At 41.6% G+C, this 12,278-nt stretch overlaps 1 protein-coding gene across 1 annotated transcript in view; it reads right to left on the bottom strand.

Moving 5' to 3' along the window:
• The window catches only part of CSMD1 (CUB and Sushi multiple domains 1), a 1,175,554-nt gene that overhangs the window by 416,739 nt on the left and 746,537 nt on the right, over window positions 1–12,278 (bottom strand). The window contains exon 7 of the mRNA XM_063125095.1: window positions 3,646–3,723. Within this exon, the coding sequence (XP_062981165.1) occupies window positions 3,646–3,723 (78 nt within the window). The remainder of the gene's footprint in view (window positions 1–3,645; window positions 3,724–12,278) is intronic.

Genomic DNA, 12,278 nt, shown 5'->3' with positions numbered 1-12,278 from the left:
ATAGCATGCCATTTGTTCACTTCTGTAATTAAATGCTGCATCCCTCAGGATACATTGCAAAGAGCATAGGCAGACGCTGCCACCTTAGATGTTGCGGATTCAATTGCACACACCAAGGAGGCTTACAGCCCAATCATTCCCTGATAAATTGCAGCCTAAGGCTGCAATCCTATACACATTTGCCTGGGAGTATGTTTTACTGAATTAAGGGGACTTATTTCTCAAACAGGCAGGTGTAGGATTGTGCTAATACTCTGTGATTTCACCAACACATTGCCCTGCAAAACGTTTCGCTAGAGAACATCATATCTGGAAGGCACAGTTTCTAAAATATATATATTTAATAGGCAAATTCTGTTCAATCAACAACACCAAAAACATTCACTTTGCACAAAATACTCTATAAATATCATTCTCATTTACCCTGAGTTCAATCCTATATTCTTGCAATTTCACATATAGGGCAAAGATGAGGTAATAGAAAGGCAACTTGCTGGTATATCAGAGATAAAGGTTTTCTAATGCTGTGTACCATTTCAAAGTGGGGAGGTAGAAATTGCAATCCTCAATACAAGGATTGCCCCGTTGCAGGTTCTTGTCAAACTGGTTTTGCTGTGTTTTGGTGTAGTCAAAGCTGAAGGCAGAAAACCTCAATTTCCCTTTTCAGAAGAACAACAAAGTATGCTTAGTTCTCGTAACTGGAATAAGCTGCCATCAACGGTCTGCCAGGCCCCATCTTTGCAGTCTTTTAAGAAGGCCCTGAAGACTTCTTTACTCTGGCATTCCCCAATTATGTTTCATCAGACTAGGTTACTCCTGCAACTGTGGGCATGGCTAGACCATTGATGGAAGAGGTGGAGGGGGATGATCTTGCGATATGATGATCACGAGATTGTCCCCCTCGTCTACACATGGTGCACAATGTCCCAGGAGGAAGAGGACGTTGTGCCCACCATTTTTTTTTAAAGAAACAGGAGCTGGACTGCACCAACACAAAGGTAGCGTTCATTGTTGTTGTTTTCAAAAAAGTTCCCCCTACATGTCCCGTGGTCTTCCCAGAACTGCGGGGAAAAGTGAGAAAAATGTGTAGGGCCATATCCTGGGGAAAGGGAGGGATTATCCCTCCCTGCTCCTGGGATCCCCTGTGTGTCATATGGATGCACAGGGATGATACCCGGGATATCTCCCTGTCTAGCCATGCCCTATGTCATTGGTTCTTACACCAATGTTTGTTGTTTTGTGGAACTTTTGCTGATTTTATTATCACATCAATTTTTATTATGATTTTTATTGTTTGCATTTTAATGTTGTACAGTGATTTGGGAGGGCTTCCGCCCTTAAAGGAGGCCTATAAAATTTTAAATAAAGAAGTAGCACCAGTAACATCATCGGAGCCTAGGAAGGTAAGAGGGAATACATATGTATTTGGTGGCCAGGAGTGTATTTTGCCCAGCTGATGCTGGTGCACCAACTATACCCATTCCTGGAAACTGCAGGTCTGGCTATGGTGACATATACCTAAAGTGGGCAAATCTGTCAGTATCACTTTTTCCAGCAGCAAATTATTTTAATTACCAATTATTATTTTTTCTGAATATGTGAGCTTCAGAAATTAACATAGCATAGGAGACTAGGGGTGATGAAGAAGATGATATTGCTTACATTTTAACAAATTACCCTGAGGAAGGACCTCAGGTTCGAAACACAGTGTTATTTTCTTTTATTAAACATCATTTTTTCTACCACTTTGCCTTTGCCTTTTTGGCAGGGGGTGAGGGGAATTCTTATCAAAACCAACCCTACATATACCTTAGTTACTGTGGTGTGTTCAGAAACTACAATTGGTCAAAAATGTGGCAGTCAGGTTGTTAACTAAGATTGCATAAAGGTAGGGATATATGAGAAAGTATATTCTTGAACAGAATTTACCCAATTCACATAGACAAGACCTGAACAAGGAGTTGAATGCAATGTGTGGCTGAAGTCTGTCCATTTCTGAGCTTGCAATGTGATCTGACGACCAAAAAAATTGTGTTCAACAACGAACCGTTTGGGACTAGTATATCTGAAGGGATTACATTTTCACAAGGCGCTTGTGTGTGTGCTCCAAGGTCCCAAAAGTCTGTTTAGCTGTGAAGGGCATTTTTAGTGTCCGCACTGAGGCTCCGGAACTCCCTCCCATGTGAGGCTCATCTCACCTTCTTCTTACTGATCTTCCTCTGGGTGACTAAAACCTTCCTGTTTAGGAGGGCTTCACGGATATGAATAGTTTTTAAGCTCCTGCAAGAAATGGTGTTTAAACTTGGTATTCTGAATTGTTTGCATTGCTGGAGGATGTCTAATTGTTTTAATAACTGCCTTGTATCATTTTGTATTCTCCTGATGCCAGATTGTCTAATCACTGGTTGTAAATGCTGCAACAGTCTTGTTTACAAAAGAAGAAGAAAGAACTGTAGAAACATAGTGAGAGCAACAGTGCAATGGGGACCAGAAACTAGCACAACCAGAAAGTAGCTGAAACTACTGCTTCTAGAAGGGGACAAGTCAGTGGAGCTTGCAGAAGGCTTTGATCTGTTCCAGAAGTGCCAGCTTCCCATTGCACTAGTGGGCATTCCTGTTAGTGCAACATGATTGGCACTAGTAGATTGCCAGCACTGGGCACTGCCCATAGATTTATTGGTGATATTTCATATCTATTCTTTTCCTTCCATTTTCTTTTTTTCCTAATTTCATAATTAGGAAATTAAATAATTTCACCCAGAATTTTTTTTTCCAGTTTTACTAAAACATTTTTAGCTTTTCAGGGCTAGCGATAGGTGAACATGTGATGTTAGAGCTCTTTGAGGTTCTCCAAAAATCTCCACGAAGCTTTTTTCACCTTGTTTCTGTTACCTAATGTGAGCATCTTTTTTTCCCCCTATTGGGAAAAATGCAAATTTTAAAAGTATGCATTTACCCCAATAGAAAAAACATGCATTTTAAAAAATATGCTTTTTCCACCCATCAAAAATGTGCAATTTTCCTATAGTCTATGGTGAAAATGTGGAAGTTCAATTTCATGAAATTGCAAAACTTTCCTGAGAACTGCATTCCCACTCACATTCAAGTTTGGGGTTGCAAATGGAACATGTTTGCATGATTTGCAAACAGGAATAAAATTCACATGCATCCCTAGTTAGGGTGAGCCCAAGATATGATTATAATTATGATTTTCATTTCTATACTGCCGAACAGCTGAAACTCTTGGGGCAATTCACAACAATTCACAAAACCATAAAATGCATTGTAAAAAATACAGCATAAAATATGGATATTACGCTGTGTAAGGCAGAACAGACAATTGTGCCCACTGAGAACCCTTCCACGAGTCAAGGTGCGTTGTACCCAAAGCTGGTTATTTTGTCAGCTGAGGCAGAAAATCATATAATCACCTCTCTGTGGGAGTAGAAATACAGTAACAATAAAACAATAAAACAAATAATTTTCTGCCCTTTCATGGTACCCAAAACCAGCTGCTTGAGGCTGTCCCTTGGATAGGGCTGTCCCTTGGATATTTTGCCCCCCACATGGTTGGTTTCAACTGTATTCATCTGTCTTTTTAGTGTCAACAATTGCTCAGTGAATAAATATTTGTTACAGACTTACAGACGGAATTCTTGTGGTTGCTGTCTTTATTGGGCAGCATCTTCACTCCTCTTGATTTCAGCTCAATTGCCTTTTTTACTGTAGAAGACAAAAACCATGAAAGTTTTTCATTAACAAAATAATGGAAATACATATTGCATTCAAGATTTATGTACTCTACTGTGAAGAAACATGGCTATACAAAGCTGCAGAACATTTTCCTATAAGTGAATGTTTCATTCATCCACAGTTTAAAATTATATTGCAGAGAACTGATCTTTTCCCTCCCAAAGGTTCCCAATAGCTCTATTGTTGACTTGCAAAACATGCATTTTTGATACGTGAATATGGACATAGATATTAAGCACTTTTAAGCCCATTTACTGAAATAGAATAGGGTTAAATAATATGTTGAGACCACTGGAATTCCCAAGTACTTAATTTGGGGAGTATTTATTGCACAATGCTTCACTTGTTCTTGGTTTAGTGTTTATAAATATTCAAGTTCCAAGATTACTGCAACAGTCACTCCTAAAACTATAAATTCTATACTAAGTGAGGGGGGAGGATACCCACCTTCCCATGGAGCAAGTCTTCACCAAGCAACTTTGGTGATGGTTTCACAGAAACCCTGGCAGGAAAATCAAACCCACTGATCCCTGAGCAGCCCCAGTTCCATAGGGAAAGCCACTTAGGGAAGAGGTGAATGGGAGCAGAAAGTCAGTGGGTAGAAGGATACTTAACTGTTCCCCAACCTGCCATTTTGCTTCTCCAAATTGTCCTCAAGCATCTTTCCCCTGCCAGACCTTTTTGAACTCATATTTATAATTCATTTATTTAGAGCGTTTTATCCCACTGTTCAGCTAGAAAGGCTCCTAGAGTGGCTTATAGTTCAATAAAATAGTCCCTTATCATTCTGTAGCTCCTGCAGAACCTTTGATGCTATTCTGGAGAGTCCCTCAATGCTTTGGATCAGATTTTCAGGAGGGTCAGGAGTTGAAGCAGGATGGCGGGAATTGGAGAAAATAGCCTTCTCTCCCCTTCTTTTAGTGGAGGACATCTGCTGAATAAAATATCATTCAGCAAGTGGAACAACATTACTGTATTCACCCTATGTGTGGGTTGGCTTTTAACCATTTGTCTAGCAATCAATTAACTCTTGGAAGTTAGTTCACTTCCTCCTGTTTAAATCAGAATTATATAATTTTGGTAAATATACAAGAAAATGGCCTATGTCAGTATTAAATTGGACATCAATTTCCTTAGTTTTCCTTAGTTAATATTGCAGGCCTCCCCTCTCCTCCCCCAACACACACACACACACACACACACACACACACACACACAATTTTCTTCTTTTTTGCTGACTGCTTATCAAAGTACCATACTTTATTGAAATGAAGTACGTTCCCTTAGAAAGCCATGGAAATCAGACAACTCTGGATATTTAAAAACCTTGCTGGCAGTTTCTGCCAGTGTGTTTGAAGTGACTCAACTGGTGTATTAATGTTGTCATTACTGAATTTCATAGGGGACATAAAAGCATTATTGCCTTTTTATATTGTTCTGTCTATGAGAGACAGAGATGACGAGAAATTACAAGCCTTCAACACATTTCCGTTCACCACAATTGTCTGGTTTATCTATTGCAATCTGCAAGATTCTCTATTAATTTTTTTTAACGATATCTGTTCATTATTTCCTAACAGTCTGATTATCAGTATTGCAGACTTGTGCATTGCCTGCAAGGTGACAACCAGCCTCAGCATTGTATTGGAAACAACATGCTTTTTACAGCATCAATTCCATTTTATCTCATGTCGTGTGCAAGAATATAACCACCACATATGTATCTATGCATGCACACACATGAGCACACACACAAGTCCTCTTCTCAGATAATCAGAATATTGATACCAGACTGAAACTATGCCAGTGTGATTGCCATAAATAAATTATGTCACACAGGAAATTTTATTACTGTTTTGACATTAGGCAAATGTGGCACTTGAAGGCTTCCTCAGAGAATATGTTGCCACATTGCTTTTTAGAAAGATTGCAAAACAAATCACAACTCAAATTCAGAAATACTTTCCAGTAACATTCATAAAGGTAGACACCAGAAGTATTAGGCATACTGTCGAGCAGCAGACCAACCAATCTTTTTAGCCCCATAGGCACATGTGGGAATTTGAGAAAATGCTGTGGGCACCACCACAAAATTTATTATTGCATTTATATCCCACCTTTTTTCCTTCAAGGAACCCAAGGCGGCATACTTCCTTCTCCTTTCCATTAATAAGAGCTCTTATTAACCCTGACAGACCAATCCTGATAATGCTATACTTTTTAATGCCCAATGAGTGCTCTTACGGTTAGGGAAGAAAAGAATATTAATCTCTTGATTATCAATTTTAGTTCTAGTATCTGTGGTTTCCAACCTTTAACTGCCTTATTGTTCAGAGAGCCAGTGTGGTGTAGTGGCTAAAGCGTTGGACTGGGAGTCAGGAGATCCGGGTTCTAGTCCCCCCTCGGCCATGGAAACCCACTGGGTGACTTTGGGCCAGTCACAGACTCTCAGCCCAGCCTACCTCACAGGTTTGTCATTGTTGTGAGGATAAAAATGGAGAGCAAGATTATGTACGTCGCCTTGGGTTCCTTGGAGGAAAAAAAGCAGGATATAAATGTAAAAATAAAATAATGAAGCATTCCATATTATATTTTAAATGCCTTTTCAAAATGATGCAGTGGAAAAGACTTTGATCCAAAGGCGGCTTCTGCTAAAAGGAAGGGAAAGAGATGATTTTTGCCAGTCCTCCTGACTGCCAACCCCTGCTGCAGCCCTCTGTGTTAATTCAAACGCTGTTCCAGAAGGTTTTTGAACCATGCAGAACAAATGTAGCCGGAGTGTTGGTGGGGAGGGATGATGAATCTGTGAATATTGCCTCTCCCCTTCCATTAGCAGCTACTAGGAGCAACCTTTATGTAAAAAATATCTTTTTTAAAAAATCCTCCACTCATAAGGACTGTGTCATAAGACACCCACTTACCCTGTTCAGACAACATGCTAAGCCATGGTAATTAAGCATTTTGAGCTAAACGTTATGGCTTAGCATGTCATGCAAACCATAACTTGCTATGTCATGTGAACCATTCCTAACCATGGTGGCTATATAACTATGGTTTAAACACACTCACTAATCATTTGCTGCAAAAGGTTTAGTGGCCTAACCATGGCTTAGCATGTTGTCTGAACAGGCCCATTTTCTTTCTCTCTGAGACCTGCTTGTGCATCGTGGTTGTGAAGAGATAATTGCCAGAAAACTATATGGATGTTCTCCATGATTCAAGATGTTTGTTATTTCTCTAAGTGCCAGTTACGGAAAGATTTTTTTTAAAAAAACCAATTTCTACGGAAACAGGAAATTTTAAACTTTTCCCAAGGCAATATTAAGTTAACCACTGCATTATAGTTTTTCAACTGGTCTCTTTCAGTTAATCATTACATTGATCAACCAACATTACATATAAGGAATAGTAATGAATCTGTATTTTGTATAGCATTAAAAACTAAGGGGCACTCAACATAGATTAAAAACAAAACAGCAAATACTTTTATTCATATGAACATCTCTAATTTGTAAAAAAGAAAAGAAAAGAAGAAGCAATAAAAACCCTGAAACAATACCAGGCTTCATGCTGTCAATACTCACTATAGTCCTCTGTGAATTTGCAATTAAAATGGCTTCACTGCATTGTTCAGGACTGCTGAATAACTCAATGTTTAAAAAGTTGCAGTACAGCACAAAGAAGAGAGTGATAAAAAAATAAATCCTTGTATTTCTGATAAGTAATCCCAAAAGGCAAGATTTATGTTTTTTGTCAAACGTATTAATATACAAGGAAAAGCTTCTTACTCCATTTTTATTCTGTGGAAAAATGCTTTTATTGATTTTTTCCCCTTTGAAACTATATCAGAAAAATGTCTAAAGAGAACTCACAGTATTGTATCATTTTTATGGGTATTATTGTTATTACTTATATACTGCTTTATTTGCTAAAAGGCCATCAATTTATTATTTATTTATTTTATTTATTTCTATAGATTTCTATAACATTTATTTATTATATTTCCATAAATTTAGGCAGTACAGGAATTTAAAACACTAAAACTTTAACAGCACAAAACTGCACCTGCCTACTCAGAAATAAGCTCCATTAAGTTCAATAAGGCTTACTCCCAAGTAAATGTGTATAGAATTGCAGACTTATAAAATAAGATTAAAAACAGCACAAGAGGAGAATGTTCTTTTTTACTTTCATTTTACTTCCTTAAGAGTTATCTCAGTGGTTAGATAATTGGGCCTGATGGGCTAAGTTACTCAACAGCAACTAAGTAAACTAACCTCTTAAAAATTGGTCTCTTAAAAATTGTCTAAAATGATTTATCCTATTTTTGATATAAATTAGTTTTATTTATAGCAACATAATTTGATAAACAAATATGAATTACAACCATAGAACCATAGAATAGTAGAGTTGGAAGGGGCCTATAAGGCCATCGAATCCAACCCCCTGCTCAATGCAGGAATCTACCTTAAAGCAGCCCTGATGGCTGTCCAGCTGCCTCTTGAATGCTTACAGTGTGGGAGAGCCCACTACTTCCCTAGGTCAATGATTCCATGGTTGTACAGCTCTAACAGTCAGAAAGTTTTTCCTAATTCAAAATTTCTAAAATGTGTTCTTCATACTTCCGCCACCATGCAGTTAAAATATAAATCCAAAATGGCAAAAAACTATGGGAAGAGAAGATTTGTGCCTGATTCAAAGTTGTAGGATTCTACACGACATATTGAGGTCCTGTAACCACAATGAACTGCTGGAGGTTTGTGCAATTAAATAATTTACAATATTGCACTGCCTTAATCATAGCAAATATTTAAAAGAATAACAATTTTGAAAGGAATCCCTACATAGGTTTAATTTAATCCCACTTTCACATGGGAAATAGGCACAAGTGTAGTTTCACTTAAATTTAAGCACTCAGGATATCTTTCATGTTGAAACGTGGCTATCTTCACCAAAACCATAAGATTAGGCAGGACTGGTGTCAAAAGTTGGCATGGCAAGCACCTGCAATGGCCCATAACCTGGCAGAAGGCTTCCTGGTGATGTCAAATGTTGGGCTGACTTCCCATTTCCCCCCCTCCCCCAAAGGAAGAAATACCTGGTCACAGCAAAGGAAAGTGAACGTAGGAGTTGCACCTTTCCCATAGACACACTGGGGCATAATATAAGGGTTCCTCCAATAACACAAAGGCATCTGGCACAAGCTCCCATTTCCTGATGGTGGACTTGACAGAACACAACTCTTTTGTGTTTCTTATCTCCTCTTTAGCTGCTCTTTGGGAACTAAAAAGAACACCGTCATCTCATCTAGGCACCTCTGCCATCTAGGGCACACACATAATTTTCAGTCCCCAGTACAAACCTGCAATATAGATCCCCTACCCTACCCACCCACATATACAGGGCCGGTGCAAGACTATTTTGTGCCCTAGGCAAGGCGAGCTACTTGCAAAATATGCCAACTTTGATTTTTAAGAGCAGATGTTTTGTAGAAAAAATATAAAGCACAAAACTTGAACTTATGTTTTTTTCTTAAAACAGCTAATTTGTATAAAACTGTAACCCTTAACAGTCAGTACTGCACCCCTCTGAGTGCTGCCTAGTGGGCCTAATGGTAACACTGGCTCTGCACATATACTACAATCTCATCCCATAAATAAAACCTCATGAGTTCAATTTATAGCCAGACATGGATGTGTGTGTGTGTGTTTTATTTATTTATTTATTTATTTATTTATTTATTTATTACATTTTTATACCGCCCAATAGCCGAAGCTCTCTGGGCGGTTCACAAAAATTAAAATCATCATAAAACAACCAACAAGTTAAAAATACAAATACAAAATACAATATAAAAAGCACAACCAGGATAAAACCATGCAGCAAAATTGATATAAGGTTAAAATACAGAGTTAAAACAGTATAATTTAAATTTAAGTTAAAATTAAGTGTTAAAATACTGAGTGAATAAAAAGGTCTTCAGCTGGCGACGAAAGGAGTACAGTGTAGGCGCCAGGCGGACCTCTCTGGGGAGCTCATTCCACAACCGGGGTGCCACAGCGGAGAAAGCCCTCCTCCTAGTAGCCACCTGCCTCACTTCCTTTGGCAGGGGCTCACGGAGAAGGGCCCCTGTAGATGATCTTAAGGTCCGGGTAGGTACATATGGGAGGAGGCGTTCCTTCAAATAACCTGGCCCCAAACCGTTTAGGGCTTTAAATGTCAATACCAGCACTTTGAATCGGGCCCGGACCTGGACTGGCAGCCAATGAAGTTGTAAAAGGACTGGCGTAATGTGATCTCGCCAGCCAGTCCCTGTTAGTAAACGGGCTGCCCTGTTTTGTACCAGCTGAAGCTTCCGGACCGTTTTCAAAGGCAGCCCCACGTATAACGCATTGCAGTAATCCAAACGAGAGGTTATCAGAGCATGGATAACTGTAGCTAGGCTATCACTGTCCAGATAAGGGCGCAGTTGGTATATCAGCCTAAGCTGATAAAAGGTGCTCTTTGCCACTGAGTTCACCTGTGCCTCAAGTGACAGTTCTGGATCGAAGAGCACCCCCAAACTACGGACCCGATCCTTTAGGGAGAGTGCAACCCCGTCCAGGACAGGGCAAACATCACCTCGCCGGACAAATGAACCACCCGCTAACAGTACCTCCGTCTTGTCTGGATTGAGTCTCAGTTTGTTAGCCCTCATCCAGTCCATTACCGTGCCCAGGCACTGGTTCAGAACAGTCACTGCCTCACCTGGGTTTGATGAAAAGGAAAGGTAGAGCTGGGTGTCATCCGCATATTGATGACACCTCAGTCCACATCTCCGGATAACCTCCCCCAGCGGCTTCATGTATATGTTAAACAGCATAGGGGATAAAATAGAGCCCTGCGGAACCCCATGGCTTAGGAGCCACGGCACAGAGCAATAATCCCCCAGCACCACCTTCTGGAATCGGCCATCCAAGTAGGAGCGGAACCACTGCAACGCAGTACCTCCAACTCCCAGTTCAGACAACCTATCCAGAAGGATACCATGGTCGATGGTATCGAAGGCCGCTGAGAGGTCCAGGAGAACCAACAGGGTCGCACTCCCCCTGTCTCTCTCCCGACAGAGGTCATCCCACAGGGCGACCAAGGCAGTTTCTGTTCCAAAACCAGGCCTGAAACCCGATTGAAATGGATCTAGATAATCCGTTTCATTCAAGAGTGCCTGGAGTTGTCCTGCAACCACCCGCTCAAGCACCTTGCCCAGGAAAGGGATATTAGCCACCGGCCTGTAGTTGTTTACATCTTCCGGGTCCAGATTAGGCTTCTTCAGGAGTGGTCTAATTACCGCCTCTTTTAAAGAGGCCGGCACCACTCCCTCTCTCAAGGAGGCATTTACAACCTCCTGGACCCAGCCGGCGATCCCCTCCTTATTTGATGTAATGAGCCACGAGGGGCAAGGGTCAAGCACACAGGTGGTCGACCGGACTTGGCCAAGCACCTTGTCCACATCCTCGGGCCTCAATAACTGAAACTCATCCAATAAAACTGAGCCGGACGGCGCTCTGAACGCCTCTACTAGTGGTGCTGCATTAAGTGTGGTGTCCAATTCATGACGAATCTGAGCGACTTTATCTTCAAAGTGCCGTGCAAACTCGTCACAGCGTGCTACCGAGGGTTCAACTATCTCACGCCCTGGCCCAGAGTGTAACAGGCCACGAACCACTCGGAAAAGCTCCGCCGGACGACACCGAGAAGACGCAATGCTGGTGGAAAAGAACTGCCTCTTTGCCACCCTCACCGCCACAGAGTAGGCTCGATAGTGAGCTCTAGCCCGTGTTCGATCAGACCCAGCACGAGTTTTCCTCCACCTGCGTTCTAGCCGTCTCCCCTCTTGCTTCATCGCCCTCAGCTCAGATGTATACCAAGGAGCTGACTGGGCTCTGCTCAGAGGGAGAGGACGCTTGGGCGCGATCGTGTCAACCGCCCGAGTCATCTCTGCATTCCACAGAGCGACCTGGGCTTCGACAGGAGCACCGGCCATATCAGCAGGAAAATCCCCCAGAGCCCTCTGGAATCCATCGGAGTCCATTAGCCTCCGGGGGCGGACCATTTTAATAGGCCCCCCACCCTTGCAGAGGGGAAAGGCCGCCGAGAGTCTAAACCTCAGTAGGAAGTGATCCGACCATGACAAGGGGGTAGATGTTAGTTCCCCCACTTCCAGATCACCATCCTCCTGTCCAGTCGAGAAAACCAGATCAAGTGTGTGTCCCTTTGCATGTGTTGGGCCGATGACATGTTGAGACAGCCCCATGGTTGTCATGGCAGCCATGAAGTCCTGAGCCGCTCCGGATACAGCAGCCTCGGCATGGAAGTTGAGATCCCCCAGAACCACCATCCTGGGGGTCCTCAACACCAGGTCCGAGACAACCTCCGTCAGCTCAGGCAGGGAGACTGTTGGGCAGCGGGGTGGACGGTACACCAGCAGAATCCCTAATCTGTCTCGAGTACCCAACACACAGTACAAACACTCCAGACCAGCACTT

Source organism: Elgaria multicarinata, chromosome 4, assembly GCF_023053635.1.
Source record: "Elgaria multicarinata webbii isolate HBS135686 ecotype San Diego chromosome 4, rElgMul1.1.pri, whole genome shotgun sequence".
NCBI lineage: Eukaryota > Metazoa > Chordata > Lepidosauria > Squamata > Anguidae > Elgaria > Elgaria multicarinata.
This window is presented reverse-complemented; position numbering and strand designations above follow the sequence as displayed.